The following is a 14,891-nucleotide window of genomic DNA, read 5'->3' as shown; positions in this document are numbered from 1 at the left end:
AATATGAGTGTCCCTCCTGGCATATAAAAGACAGTCTGGGGGATAATTTCTCACCTTATACCCAAAAACCATCACACGTCTCATGAGGTAAATTACAGGGGGAGGGGTGATGACTGAGTCTGCGGTTAGAATCATTTGCTCATGTCAAAGAATGATGCTTTTGCTTCTTTTGGTAATTCTTCACTTCATCTTTCCAGATCTCATAAAACACAAGTACATAAATGTCCTTGATTTATTTTGTCTTCCAGGTCACATCAATACCTACAGCAGCTTATACATAAGCTATTATAAGCTATAGATAACTTGTTCTGCCTAAAAGACCATTCACTGAAACAGGTTTTGGTTTGACAACAAAACATGTGGCTGGCCACAAAAGCAGAATCATTAAAAACCACTTGGCCAGTTTATTAGGTACGGCTGGCTGAAACCAGTGCAGCCAAATGCAGCAAATCCTCCCTTCGTGAGGGTTATAATCTTCAGTATTTTTGCTGAAACTGATTTTAAAGGTGTTGACTTCACTGTGGGGTTATTTCTGCTGTTCCTGATATGTCGCATTAAGGGCATACACACACACACACACACACACACACACACACACACACACACACACACACACACACACACACACACACACACACACACACACACACACACACACACACACACACACACAGATAAATAGCTATTAAACCTGACAACTGCTTTAAGGACAGACAACACAGAGTAAGTGAAGTGGCGACATACTGGACTGAGAATGAGACAGACACTTTGTTAAGCTCTTTTATTAAGGATTTTCTTCTGTACAACAGCGAGGAGTTTCTCTGTTCCACATGTTAGCTGGTCAGCAGCTCTGTACAAGCGTCTGTACAACAGGAGGTCAAACATCACTGATGAGGATATGTGTTAATCAAACTGGTGGCTTTTGGCTGAAGGCAGGTCAGAAGGTGAGGCGTAGATTGATTGAACACACACACTCACACACACACGCACACACGCACACACACGCACGCACTCCTCCAAAGTATTTACAACAACATGGCTGACTGGCCCGTGAGACAGTTAAGCAGAGACAGACCAGCTAAAACACAATTCAAATAGTTATCACATAAAAAAAGTCTTTGAAAAGTCTTTCAAAGGACAAAAAGCAAGAAAAATAAACTCAAAATCATCCATAAAAGGCCCTTTTAAAGGCCCATCTGGAGTTAGTTTATTTACAGTGTCGTTTAAAACAAAGCCCACAGCTCTCTGCTAATAAAGGATACGGCGCTGCTGACCTTACTGAGGTCAACACCATAAACTCCACCTGCTCTGCATGAGCCCACAGAGCCGACAGCAACGCTGCCGCTTTATCGGAAATCTCCGTCCCAGCGCCGACCGATCGGGGATGACACAGACGCTGGTCCAAAACAGGAAAACATAGAAATCCGGCTGGTCTCCAGCAACAACAGCATCACACTTGCTTCGTCTGTCATTCACCTGATTTAAACATCTAGAAACTGAGATCGGGGCTTTTTGTGAAGTCTCAGATAGTAAATAACTGACTTTGGGAGGAAAAACAATAAGTTGATGCACAGCGTAAGAGAAACGCCATCATCATCAATGACCATCATCATCTCAGTCATGTCTTAAAAACTAATAAGCGCATACTTATGGCCGTATACTGTGTGAAGTGTGTCCAAGTGCTGCAGCTGTTTTATTTTCCCCTCTGAAAACTTTTGTCATTACAGTTTAATTTCAAGCTTATTAGCTTTTCTCATTTTTGCCTTTAGTCATCAGTTGTTGTTCCTGTCTGCCAGCTTATTTCTTTCACTTTTAATTCATTTCCTTTCCATTTTCCCTGCAATGAATCACTTTGTAATTTGCTGAAATGTGCTGCTACCCAAGTCATTTTTTGTTATCGTTCATTGTTATTAGGATGAGCTGTTGCTATCAAATGTGTGGGCGGCAAAACCGAGGGAAATAATGCTGATGTGGAAACTTCACAGCTTGAACACAGTCTGACAAACGGTTCAGCTTCACAGTATCAGGGGCGTCTCTTTTCAGCTGCCGGGGCCCTCTTGACATGGATTTAATGCTTGTTTCGCGCTTGGCTCAGACCAACGTCATCTTCACCTTGAAAATGCAAATCAGCTGCAATCTGAGTTTGACTCGCGGGCGCTGCGCTGCAAGCGATCTCAAGGCAACCTTATCTTTCTCCAGAACCTTTCAAGGCCCTTTCCCTGCCCATCGCACTCACTTTCAAGGAATTTCAAAGACCTTCAGCACTACCTGACTCGACCTGATGTGATGGAAATGAGAGAATCTGAACTCAGGTCCCTAGTGTGGTACAGTGTCATTATTTCAAATCACTAATCATAAATAAACTTTCAACAGAAAAACGTGGTCAGCAGAGTAACAGAAAAAGGAGTTTGAGCTTACAGTACGTAGTGTGAGGAGTTTGCTAAGCTGTTATGATGTTAGCGTGCCACCGTGAATGGTTAATACAGGTAAGTGATAGCTCATCTTTATGTACAACATCTGCATTGTCCTCTTCCTCATCCTCCGTCAGATTTCTGGTTACATAAATATCTTTTTTAAGCCTGTGACCAGCCTGCTGAATGGCTTGCTCACATACCGTGAACAGGCTCACTTTTCACATTTGCTTGTAGAATGTTTGAAGAGTGTAAAGCCAGCAGGATAAAGATGATGGAAAAACAAACAAAACAAATAAACATTACTGTGTGGAAACGGATCCCTATGTAAATGCCTTCCTGAATAAACTGTACATTTGTTCTCTTTGACTGACTACTGCAAGCCAGCAATTCTTCCCTGGCACCACTAGGGGGCATCGACAGCTAAAGGTAGAGGGGAATGCGGCTGAAAGGCAGCGGGATCATGTAAACAGCAACACAAGAAAAATGTGGGTCCCAATGAGAGACAGTAACACGCAAACCAAAAAGAGTCTCCGGATGTAAGTGTACATGAGCGACACACAAGTGTAGCAGCAGACAGGTGTGGATGTTGAGCTGCAATTGAAAAAATCAGATCAGGATTATAGAGAGTAACGTCCCATTTCAAGTTTTTATCTTGTATCTCTGTCGCTTTTGGGTCCTTTTCACATTAAAGATCACACCTGACAAGATCTCTCGAGGTTCAAACTCTCGGGGACTGTGTTTCTGTAGTTGTCTGAGTTTGCCAAGTGCAGCTTTGAGTGGGCTGCAACGCAAACGAAGAGGAAAAGTGTGAGTCAAGCGTACGCATGTGTTTGTGTGTTCATATAACAGTCACAGTCTGGTCTCTTGTGGTCCTCCTGGTTCTGGAAAAAGACGGAGTTTGGACTGTTTTAACGCGAGCTCGGCTGAAGCAAGCAGCAACGACCATGTTTGACTGTCGGAGCCGATGAGGACGTTGTTTAAGCTCCAATGACGGCCGCTGGACTCAGACTCCAAAACAGAGAGTCAGCTTGAATTGTACTTACGCAGGTCTTGTTGGCAATTAAAAAAAAAAAAAAAAAAAGAATCAAAACGAAATAAAGAGTGGCATGTTCAGGGCACGTTGGCTTGAGTGACAGGTGTCTCAGCCCATCACACTCAGCCACTGTGGTTGCTGCTTGCTCGTCACCAAATGCTGGTCAAGTAAACCAAAAAACTTCTTCTTCTAAAAAAAAAACCCCATCATGTTTGTGGTAACTGATGTTTCTGGCAGCAGCTGTCCTCTGGTCTGCCTGGCTGGGTGCAGAAGGTGGTCCCGGTGCGGATTTGGTGGGAAAGTCTGCAGCCGGCGCTGGTAGCAGCAGCGGATTGTGTTTGTTTTCTGCTTTATTGACTTGTGGGTATTTGTCCGCTGTAATCTGTTTAACTTCTCCCTGCTCGCGCTCGTTTCATCATTCCTTCGTTGCTTACAGCAGAGGAGATGTGAGAGAGAGAGAGAGCCGTGTCTTGTTTACATGAGCCTCATTGGTGCAAATGTGACAAGCTGTAACACGAAATGAAGCGGATTTCTGTTCTCTCGGCGCGACGATCGCTGTTTCTGGAGGTGGCCTCGGGGTGTTGTTTTGATGCTGTGGATGATGCACAAAGCCGAAAGAGGACACGATATCAAAACAACACATTAAAAACTGGGGGTAGAATATACAAGCAGCACGAAGGTGCAAAATCAGGGACGTTTGTTTTGCTTTGGACTGTGTCCCGCTCTAATTGCTTCCTTAATTGTTTTTAGGATCAAGCCAGAGGCCTGCGAACTTAAAAATGAGCTTACTGGTACACTTTCAGAAATGTTGACAAACCATTTTCTTTTTCTCCAGCAAAACTAGACCCAGTTAATTAAAGAATCTGCTGCCTGCCGCTTTGCACTGAGCATGTATCGTCCCCCCGACGCTGCCTCCCCATCTTCCTTTTCTTCTTCTGTTCAGACACGTCCGCGCCTTGTTTCCAATGGCCGCCTTGACTACAGCCTGGTCGACACTTCACCTCAAGTTCAGCTCCGGAGACCTTCATTTTGGGTCTGAGGTTTGAAACACCCTCCAGTTCAGTTCTAGCCCTCTTAGAGAGCGGCTCTAGTCCGACCTTCTTCAGATCCAGCAGCGGCTGCATTTAGGACTTCTGCTCGGAGGTGGCAGCAGGCGCGGCCGGACTCTCTGGCTTCACTATCTGGTAGGTAATCAAGTATTCTGGGTAAGCCTGTGGACACACAGCACATCAAAGTGAAACTAAATACTGGGCTTACCTCTAGTGCTACTGATGATAATGGATTAATGATGTAAGTTGTTTATTATAAATGTAAGGATTTGCTGATTTACTCTGTTTTATACCTTTCTAAGTTTAATATCTTTTGATTTTAGACTGTTAGCTATCTGAAGATGTCACCTTGGGATTTGTGTATGATGCCAACAGTGGTTTTTTTTGCTATTGTTGTCAAGGAATCACAATCCCTCATTTTGCAAGGTTGGATGAACCTCATCACACCACAGGTGCTGCTGCCTGCTGTGTATTGTGCCCAGAAACACAATATTACCATAAGCATCCAGACTTTGGTTGTAGATGTAACCAGCAATATTATCGCACATATAAACAAATATATTGCACCTAATGCACAACAGCTACCACCTCATCCACCTCAGTGTGTTTCCAATTCACGGCACCGTCTCTTCAAAGCCCGGATGCTTGTAATACGCTGACTCTGGACTAAAATCACCATTGTTTCCTTATTGCTACATCTGATTGCAGTTGAATTTTGGTCTTCCACTGCAGGCAAAATACACGACAAGCAGAGGTTTTCTCAAGGTTTTTACAACCTCTAAGAATATTCAATTTTTTTTCTCCTAAAATTGTGAGTATTTTTTCAGAAATTTACCACTTTAATCTAAGAGAATATCCAAGTTTTGTCTTATAAATGAACAACTTCAATCTCAAAAATTTTGTGTGTATGTATGCGTGTGTATGTGTGCACACTGACCTGCTCCCCTCTGTAGATGACGTACTCTGCATACGCCAGTCCGTTGACGCTGGGTCGTCCTATGACAGAGTGGTGTCCTGGTGGCGCGTGGGCCATTTTCATTGCGCTGAACTGAAGAAAGGACTTACCCAGTGTCACTCTGCAGAACAGCATCTGCCTGAAATGCAAACGCACAGAATAACGCTGTCAATGATAAGGTCACACACATATAGTTTATTGCAATTAGTATGAGATATCAGGACGTTGTTTTGCACTACCAGGAAATATAAAAGTGATGTCAATGAAACTTGCGGGTTTGGAATATCACTTCCGAGTAACTAAATAGAGCAAAATGTACTGTGTGTATTTCAAAAGCTTTCACATTCCTGAAGCTGTCTCAGTATCATTTGCAACATGTTCTATTTTTTTGCAGCTGTGAGAAACAACGCATTCTTTGTGCAATGTGCAATGCATTGTGGGACAATAGACTGCATCAAAAGCACATTGAAAAGTGAGAGAATTCAGTATACATGGCATCATTTTTGAGCAAACTGTGGTCACTTTAGCAGTTACACAATAAAACCTGGGTAGAAATAGTACTTCATGTGGAATTGGGACACACGCCGACCAGCAGCTCTTTCCTTCTGCGCAGAAAGAAGCTAGCTGTCGGTTACATTTGATCTAAACCAATAAGATGTCTCACCTGTGGCACACGTAGCAGGAGCGGTCTTTGTGGGTAGGACATCCTGTGCCTCCACCAATCCCGTACACGTACTGGTTGCTTTTGGAGGAGTTCTCAGCAAAATAGATCCCGGCGCCAAACATGCCGCCGATGTAGGCGTGTCGCTCGTCAAAGCCCTTATGGATGATGGCGTTGATGAAGGGAGAACCTGACAGGAGGAATTAAAAAAAAAAAGATGAGAGAGGACATGCATGGTTATCCTACATACCTCCACTGCGGGGACAGGGACACCTTCTGTTGCTTTGGGAACCTGGAAAAACCTACAAACACATCTTTGTTTTAGACTCAAAACATGAAGTATTACATCCTTTTTTGGAGCCGCCACCGGAAAAATCCTTCAAATGCAAGCAGCTAACCAACCCATCCTCTGCAATTAGTGCACCTCCTCTTTTACAAACACGTCTCTCCTCCTGACAGAGAAGCACAAATAAATAAAACACAACGGTATGAAGAATGCAGACGAGGCAGACAGATCCAGATACTGTTTGACTAAGTGTTATCCTGGGAAATCCATGATCTAAGAGACTTTCAGCGTAGTATGATTGTTGGTGCCAGACGCATCGTTTCAGGCATCACAGAAGCCACACGACTGCCTGGGATTTAGCACTCTACAGTGTTTGAAGGAGTCAAACTCGGCCGCAGTCCTGATGGCTGCGTCCTCGCTGGGCCTTGTGGTTGAGAGGGGAAGATTAATGAGGTTCGTTCAAGCTTACGGCCAGGCTGCAAGAATGAAAACACTGCAGTACAAAGCGGAGATCATCTCAGAGAGCACAAATAATTGAACCTTGATGCAGGAGACCAAGCTGCGTTTTACGTCTGTCGACTTAAAGGAAGTGACTGGAGCTACAGGGAGACGTGATCAAAACTTCATGGCAGTGAGGAGGGAAACTGTCACAGGGCGGGGATCATTCTAGTTCATGACATGCATCTTCAACTTGGGATCAACTGGGTTTTGATGTATTTTTACAGTGAAAAATCCAGGTTTTTGTCTTCAGACAAAAAGAGGCAAAGACACACACCCCTGTCTACATCGGTGGAGCTGAGGTGGAGCAGCTGAACAGCTTTAGGTTCCTGGGAATCAGCATCACAGAGGACCTGTCATGGTCACCACACATCTCCACCACGGTAAAGCAAGCCAGAAACTGACTTTCTTAAAGAAACTTAAGATGGCAACATTCCTGTGCCAAGTTCTTGTTAACTGTAATAGAGGAAAAAAATGACAGCAGCGGATTAAAACCGGCTGGAAGATCATTTGTACGCAGCAACCAAGCATCAGCTTTATCATGGGGGTGAAGTGCCTGTGCAGAGCCTAAAGGACACTAAAAGACAACACCGGCCTCAGCCGCGCCGCGGCCTGTTTACTCTGCTGCCATGTGGCAAGCGATACAGAAGTACCCGCTGCCGTACCACCAGACTACAGAGCAGCTTCTTTCCTCAGGCTGGGAGACTCCTCAGCTCATCCTCCACACTCCACCATAAAAAATAGTCTTTCTTAATTAGCACAAAGGGACTACAAAGTACATTTCGTTGTGCAGGCCCGTCTTACAGAATGACAAATAAATAAACTATTGAAAATGAGTCATACATGACTTTAGGAGCTGATAAGCCAAACTTTTCTAAATTTCTACACAGCTCCTTCAGCAGGTCAACGATGTCGGGCCATCAAGTTACGAGGCTATAGGTGCCGCCCTGCAGTGCCGGCCATTTGCATGGGAGCTGTAGTTTTTTTAATGTGCATACAAAGTAACCCTTATTAAACTTGGTTAAAAACATAGATGTTTCAACCACTGGATGCCAATGAGAATATTTAAGTATGGAAAGTAAAGCCCAGGAACACGCTTCATTCTTCAGAAGGACCGATGACAGAAATGTTCAATGAGAGATGGTTTCAGATGTTAGCGGATCAGAGGCTAGCCTGCACGTGACATCACGACTTCAGCTCTCTATGGTGGCTTCTGGTTGCTTCACCATATTCCACCAGTTCAACATCTTTTTGAAAATACACAAGTCACAAAAGTGAGAGTAAATCAACAAGAACCATTGAACTACTTGACAATACATAATATATGACAATGAAACCGGGCCTGCTGAATTATTTCACATGTTAAATTACCGTGAAAGAGCATTCGCTCGTTGTGATGGTTGTGATTCTCGTCTGCGATTTCCTTTTGTCTGTGTGCATATCTCTCCCGCAGCTTCTTATTCACCACCTTCTGAATCTGCACAGTCAGTGGGAGGAACGGAGGGAGGGGTGAGGAGTGAAATAAAGCGAGCGAGAAAAGTGTTAATTGGGAATAAAAAAATCTATTTCCAAAAGCCAAATGGGGTCTGTTAATCAAAACAATAGTTATTGGAAACATTTAGGATAATGTGAGAACTCAACAAAATATATAACATCAGTCTAGTCATTTTTAGACATTTATCATGCAGAAATGTTACATACTATCCCTTCAATTCATTTCAAATTTCTTATTTGTGATCACAAAGACAGAAAAGTGGTCTGTGTGTTGAGCACACACCTTAATGATGTTGTACCGGCTGAAGACTCCACCTGCGTTGCCTCCATCCCGGTGCTCTCTAATGGTGCTCTGCAGCTGAGGAGGAAATAAAGAGGCACAAGACAATCAAAATGACCACATTATGCAAATCTTTCTAAGGTTAAAATGGGAAATGTGTGGGATAAAACATGCTAATGAAATGCGGTTTCCATATATCGTGAAGGTGAATCACATAAGGTGTGATGAGTGCAGCTCTCTGGACAGCATTAGCATTAGGGGACCCAGAGATGAGGCTTTTTCTTTGGGTTTTTTAACCTCGGCACACCAGGTGTGTTTTTTTTTTTCAGAAAAAAATGACATCCAGCATCCACCTCGACCAAACATTTCACACTTTAAACAGTCTAGGCAGACCTCACACCAGCCATTTTTCACAATCCTCCAGTAAAAATTACAGTTTAAATTACCTGCTAAACGTCCGTTAACATCTGACAGATCCTCATTAATTTTAAAGCCATTCACACTGATACCTGCTGTCTCTCTGAATTACCGCTTTCATTTACAAGAGACATATAATCAGTGGAGCAGTTACACTAATATGGAGTCTCTTGTACACAGTGTTGCATCCTTTGTCAGATGGCTCAAATTACTAATGATGGACATGCTCAAATTTCATATCAGAAACCTAATTAGATAGATCATTAAATAATTTGACCAAACTGCAGTTAAGTCGTGCAGGTAGCGAGGTGACGGTAAGGTAAGTGTGTGTGTAGTGCCCATGTTTCTGTGTAAATGAAGGTGTGTTTGCAAACCTCCTCCTCCACTGACTGGAACTCCTTGTCGTCCGGGGCCAGGTCGATCAGCACGGTGCCCTGGCTGGAGCAGTGGAACGTCAGGTACGGGTTTCCACCTGCGAACGCACATTTGAGTCACAATCATGTGTTTTAACATTCCACGTGTTGTTTATTTTAAGGTTAAATATTTATTTCAGTACAATTCATGTGATACGAGGTCAGCCAGTTGTATAACCCCTCATATATGTGTGCTTTTTTCCTGACCTTGCTGGCCTCCCAGCAGCCTCTCGATGCCCTTGATGAGTTTGTGTCTGTGACCGTAAGCGTTGATGCCGATCTCTTTCAGCTCCTCGTGACCCATGTCTGCCAACACATCCAGCGAGATCTGCCCGGAGACCACAAAAAAGTCACGTCAGTCCTGCTTATGGTTGTTCCTGCTGCCAAAAGACCGCCAGGAAAATAACATTTTTTTTAATCGTAACACGCAATAACTTGCCAAGCCAGTACGGCTAGTTCTACATCTGTCGACTGAATTAAATGTTGTTTTACGGTATTCAACTGTAAACTCTGCAGAAACTTTTAACACACAAAAATATAAGAGTTTAAAGGTGATGTCAAGAAGGTCGCGTGGCAACAGACAATCCAAACTTCGAACGATCAATAGTGAGTTCAGTGATCTAAGACATATTGCAGAGACAATAGGTCTGACAAATATTCATGAGAGAAAACAGAAGCGGTACGAAGAAAAGGTCAATGAATGAATGGCAGTAATCAAGCCATTGATATGCAAATCGCTGATGCTGAAGTGAAGAGTTTGTTCAGGGAGAGCAGAGATGAGATTCATGCTGGAGGCAGAGATAACGCCGCTTTTCAAACGCTAACCTTTACCTACTTTCATCCGTGTTGCTGTGATCACCGCTACAGGTGTAAATCATCACAGCCTAAATACTCTGCTGGGAGTTTAATGGGACTGGCACCGGGCGGAAAGGGGCAAAACACAAGCTGGAAATTTGAGCCGAAAAGGATTCATTTCAGAAATCACAGAGGTGGAAGCTCGGAACTTCTGCAGAAGCCTGTATGATGAAGAGTCCATGTCGCAGCCAATTTCATGTCATCATCTAAAACCAATAGAAATCAGCCTGGATCTCGCCGCCGGCTGATGCTTCGAGCTGCCACCTCACGGTTTCATCACAGCGGTGAAAAAGCAGCGTCAGAGCAATCGGACACCTGGAACATCCAACTAATGAACTTTGCAATCCTCAGAGTGTTTGCACACCGATGATGGCAGTTATTAATCACTACAGCTAATAGGCTGGGTTCTTTGCTTTTACTTTCAACATATTGCTGTAATTTCTACATAAAGAGTAACCGTTATTAATAATTTAATTTGTTAAATGGACTGATGTGAAATCAGTTGAACCAGTGTGTATCTCTGGTTCAACTGATGCTATAACTGAGTCGTAGTTGGTCTTCTGAAACAAAAACAGAATTTTCCATTAACTCCCAGCTGACCTACATCTCACTCTTCATCTGAATACTAATGACACACACACACACACACACACACACACACACACACACACACACACACACACACACACACACCCTCCGTGTTGCTCCCACACTGCCTTCTATGCTTTGCCTTTTGCCCGCTGTCACCTTTCAATCTCACTTTCTATTTCCGTCTCCCACCTTGTCTGCTTTCTCCTGTTTCTGTCGCCCCATCTGTCTAGCCGTCTCCCTCGTCCTTTTCTTCATCTTTCTCCTCAAACCTCTCTCTCTCTTTCCTTTTCTTCTCTCACTCCGTCCATCTGTATCATTCTTCTGTCTCTCGCTATTGTTATTTTGTGCATTAATATTGACATAAGAACATGACTAAGAGCCTGCAGCCGTGCTACTGGCTCTGTGAGGCAGTATTTAGGTACAGTAGTGCTTTAAGCTAAATGCTAATGCTTACATGCTCACAATGAGGCAGTTAAGGGTGATGAGAACATCATTACTTTTCCATAAAACGAGCCATTACAAAAGTTAAGGGATCACCAAAGTCATTACAGTTCATCCTAAGGGGAACATGGATGTCTGAACCGTTTTTTATGGCCCTCCATCTCTTGTTGATGTATTTCAGGCTGGACCAAAGTGGTGGACTAACAAAAGAACATCACCGTCCCCAGAGCCACGCTGCTAGAAGGTCTAAAAACGGACTCAAAAAATATGTTTAAAACAAGACTGAATTAGTGTGTAACCCTGAGAGAAATAAGCCTGAAAAGACGATTGCAAAGTTGGATATTCACATCAGAAAATATGACCTAAAAATCTTTCACTTGCAGTGTGAAGCTCTTTCCTTGTCTGTCTCTCCGGTGTCTCTCCAGCTCTTCACATAGTTCGCTGTTCCCTCTCACTTTTGTCTTCTCCCAGACGCATGAAAAAAACAAAAAGAAAGAAGTGCGAGTACCTGTTCCCGCTGGAAGATGTCTCGGAGGTGTTCCAGCCCCAGACTCTTCAAGAACTGGTTGATGGTCATGTCGAGCAGAGCTGCAGAGACACAGTCATACGAGTAGAGTCCCAGCTGTTAGACACGTTTACATCAACAACATCTATGACACCTGTGCAGGTGAAAAAAAAACAAAAAACAGCCCGATTTAGGACACAACTGGCGTGTTTGGACATACTTTCTCCTTCCTTCCTGTCAGACCCAGATGCTCCGTCCGCTGGTCCAGTGGCCCCGCCCACGTTGATGTCGCCGAGGGGCGTGGTCAGATTGTCTATGCTGCTGGCAGCGGACAGGCAGGATGGGGACGGAGAGGGTGAGATGACCACGCCCCCTGCCGCGCCTGTACTCACCACACCTGCACTCACCTGGGAGTGGAAGAGAGGAGATTTAGTTTAAAGGGCCGATACCTCACACGACATCTCATACTGACTCCTTTCAGCGCACAACTGAAATGTCGACTGCGTTCATTGTTTACAGTCAACTGACATTTCAACCTTCATTTCTAATCTTTCACGACAGTTCAGCTGCTTTCATCTCTCGCACTTGAACTGATAATTCGACTGCTTTCAGTGCTTTTAAGTCATCTGGCATTTCAGCTGCATTCATCTCCAACACTTCAGCCGAGAGTTCAGATGCTTTCAGGTCTCACATGTACACTGACAACGTGCCGACGGGGCTCCGGCTTGAAATAAAATTTCAAATGCGTTCAGTCATTGCACTTCAACTGATTTCAGCTGTTTTAAGCTCACACACTTCAGGGCCCATGTCCACCAAAGTGTTTTTTCTCTTGAAGTCATTATTTTTTGAACTGTTCGCAGTGGGAGCAGCATGTATTTACAGTACGCTACAAATGGCTACAGCCTGTCACCGTGTTGTGGACACAGCCCGCTAAACTGCCATGGAAAGTCCTTTCAGTGCTCACACTTCAATTGATAATTCAATCTATTTCAGTGCTTCAACTTCAGCCCAGCCTGAATTCAGTCTTTTCCACACATGTTAGCTGTTTCTTCTTAGAGTATACACATAATGTCGGCCACCACAGGATTATGTGTGTACTTGTATGTATGTGTGTGGACACTCACCACAGTGGCCTGGGGTTTTAAACAGCTTGGCAGGGCATCTGGTGGCATGGCGTCAATCAGCAATGCTCTGATGTCATCAGCCTGCAACAGACAGACAGATTGACAAGATTTCGACAGACATCTTGTTGGCATTTCTGTGCACATAAATTTGGGGGATGATAAGACCAGTACTTTCATCTTTAGGCCTGCTAGCCACCGCGCTCTCTGACCCTCAGCTCGCTGGCCTTGTTTGTCCACTTTAAAGAAGCAGCTGGATAATCCTGGTTGTTCTTTGGAGCGCTCGTACGTTCAGTTCGTAGTTGAGGCTCAGTTTCATGATCAGTACACTCCCTCACTGAACAGTATTCATTGCATCTTATTATTTTTCATAATGAACCGGTAAGCTGTCAGCACAATTTTTGTTCTAATCTCCGATCAGTAGCGGAATTGTGAGCTAATGCGAGCAACATCACAAGGCGTGTTGCTCTCTCAAACTATGGTACCTGCAGTCAAACAAGAAACCTTATTAGGAGGCTTGTTAGGAAGCCTCATTAGGGTTCAGCGAGTTGGGAAGCTTCTAAATTCCTGCAAACTTTCTTCATGGCGCTCCACTGTCTGATTAGTTATCCTAACCACCCAAATATCAATTAGAGCTAATGATACAGCAACGTGCTGACTCATAACACGTGTTGAGGACATTTCTAAGAAGGCCTTTTCGCACCGTTGCCAAGTCCAGCGGCGTCTGTCCCTCCTGGTTCTTCATTGTGGGATCGGCTCCATGGGCCAATAGCAGAGCGCAGAGCTGAGTCCGCCCCTTCTGGGCCGCTTCGTGGAGGGGCGTAAACGCCCACTTATCTGTGGCGTTGACGCACGTGTTGTACTTGATCAGCAGGGCGGCTATGTCCACGTGCTAGACACGGGGGAAGATGTAGAGTTGAGGAAGACGAAGGAGGAGCGACGGACAGCAGAGAAGAGAGATTAGAAATGAGAGCAGAAAGAAGAGGAGGTGGTGAGCGGAGGAAAAAGCATTTCACAAGAACAAACGTGTGAAGTCTGGTGAATGAGTGCTACAAAAATTGTGATCAGAGAAAATGGAAAATGTGGGATTCTCTTGAGTCTCTGTGAATTATTAACTCCATCATGATTCTTGTTTTCTTGGTCCTTCCTTTTCGTCTTCAGCCTCATCGTCAGTCTTTGCATCTAACACAATGTAGCTCATGCTGAGCACCAGCGGGGGACGATAAACTGTGTGTATGTGAGCTCTCCAAAACGCAGAGCTCATCAAATTTTCATTCAAACATGTGTTTCATGACTCTTTCAGTAGCAGAATGCTGTCGAGCTATAAGGCAAATGTGAGTGAGAGGCAGCCAAGGACTCCCGATAGATCCAGATCTTTTCAGAGAGTCTAAGTGTATCAGTAATGATCAGAATAATAATTCTAAATGGGGAAATTATTGACTGATACCACAAACAGAATGTCAAGCATCTGCAGACAATAGCAATCACTAAGCTGCGTTTTTCAGTCCCCATCAGACATAAGCTCTAAATTCAGATACTGACGCATGAATCCCACATGATTCAGAGCATCAAATAAGAATTTCTAAATGTCGCCTTAACAGTACGCAAACTTCATGACATTCACCTGAGACAAATGAGGCTGGCATGGAGCAGAATGGTGGAGAATTGTGAAAAATGGCCATCACATGCTCCCAAGCAGCTTTTTTGATGTTTGAAATAGTTTTGTCCAAAAAAGAGTCCCCAAAACCCAAAGGTGCTCCACTAAAAATGATGCAATTCAGTTTACGATTTACGGAGAAAAGCACCAATATTGTGAGTCCCTGATCAGGTTGTAGCTAATAGCTTTTGACTGTAAAAGTTGAAGAGTTCACACGTTTA

General features: G+C 44.0%; 1 protein-coding gene across 3 annotated transcripts in view; it reads right to left on the bottom strand.

Annotated features, from left to right (window-relative positions):
• Positions 1-780: 780 nt before the first annotated feature.
• Positions 781-14,891, bottom strand: part of LOC121622880 (poly [ADP-ribose] polymerase tankyrase-1-like) — an 86,153-nt gene continuing 72,042 nt past the window's right edge. Inside the window, exons 19-30 of one of the 3 annotated variants that reach the window (XR_006007804.1) lie at positions 13,717-13,905; positions 13,017-13,097; positions 12,113-12,299; positions 11,896-11,975; positions 9,708-9,828; positions 9,462-9,559; positions 8,674-8,748; positions 8,268-8,373; positions 6,116-6,302; positions 5,434-5,590; positions 4,265-4,658; positions 781-4,039 (exon numbers count right to left, since the gene is read on the bottom strand). Coding sequence is in view for 2 of the 3 variants with exons in the window: in XM_041959927.1 (XP_041815861.1) it covers positions 4,572-4,658; positions 5,434-5,590; positions 6,116-6,302; positions 8,268-8,373; positions 8,674-8,748; positions 9,462-9,559; positions 9,708-9,828; positions 11,896-11,975; positions 12,113-12,299; positions 13,017-13,097; positions 13,717-13,905 (1,368 nt within the window). In the remaining variant the exon portion in view is untranslated. Of the gene's footprint in view, positions 4,659-5,433; positions 5,591-6,115; positions 6,303-8,267; positions 8,374-8,673; positions 8,749-9,461; positions 9,560-9,707; positions 9,829-11,895; positions 11,976-12,112; positions 12,300-13,016; positions 13,098-13,716; positions 13,906-14,891 lie in introns of those variants that run through there. The other 2 variants (XM_041959927.1, XM_041959928.1) reach the window with 2 other exon arrangements.

The sequence above is a fragment of the Chelmon rostratus genome, chromosome 19 (genome assembly GCF_017976325.1).
Source record: "Chelmon rostratus isolate fCheRos1 chromosome 19, fCheRos1.pri, whole genome shotgun sequence".
NCBI lineage: Eukaryota > Metazoa > Chordata > Actinopteri > Chaetodontiformes > Chaetodontidae > Chelmon > Chelmon rostratus.
This window is presented reverse-complemented; position numbering and strand designations above follow the sequence as displayed.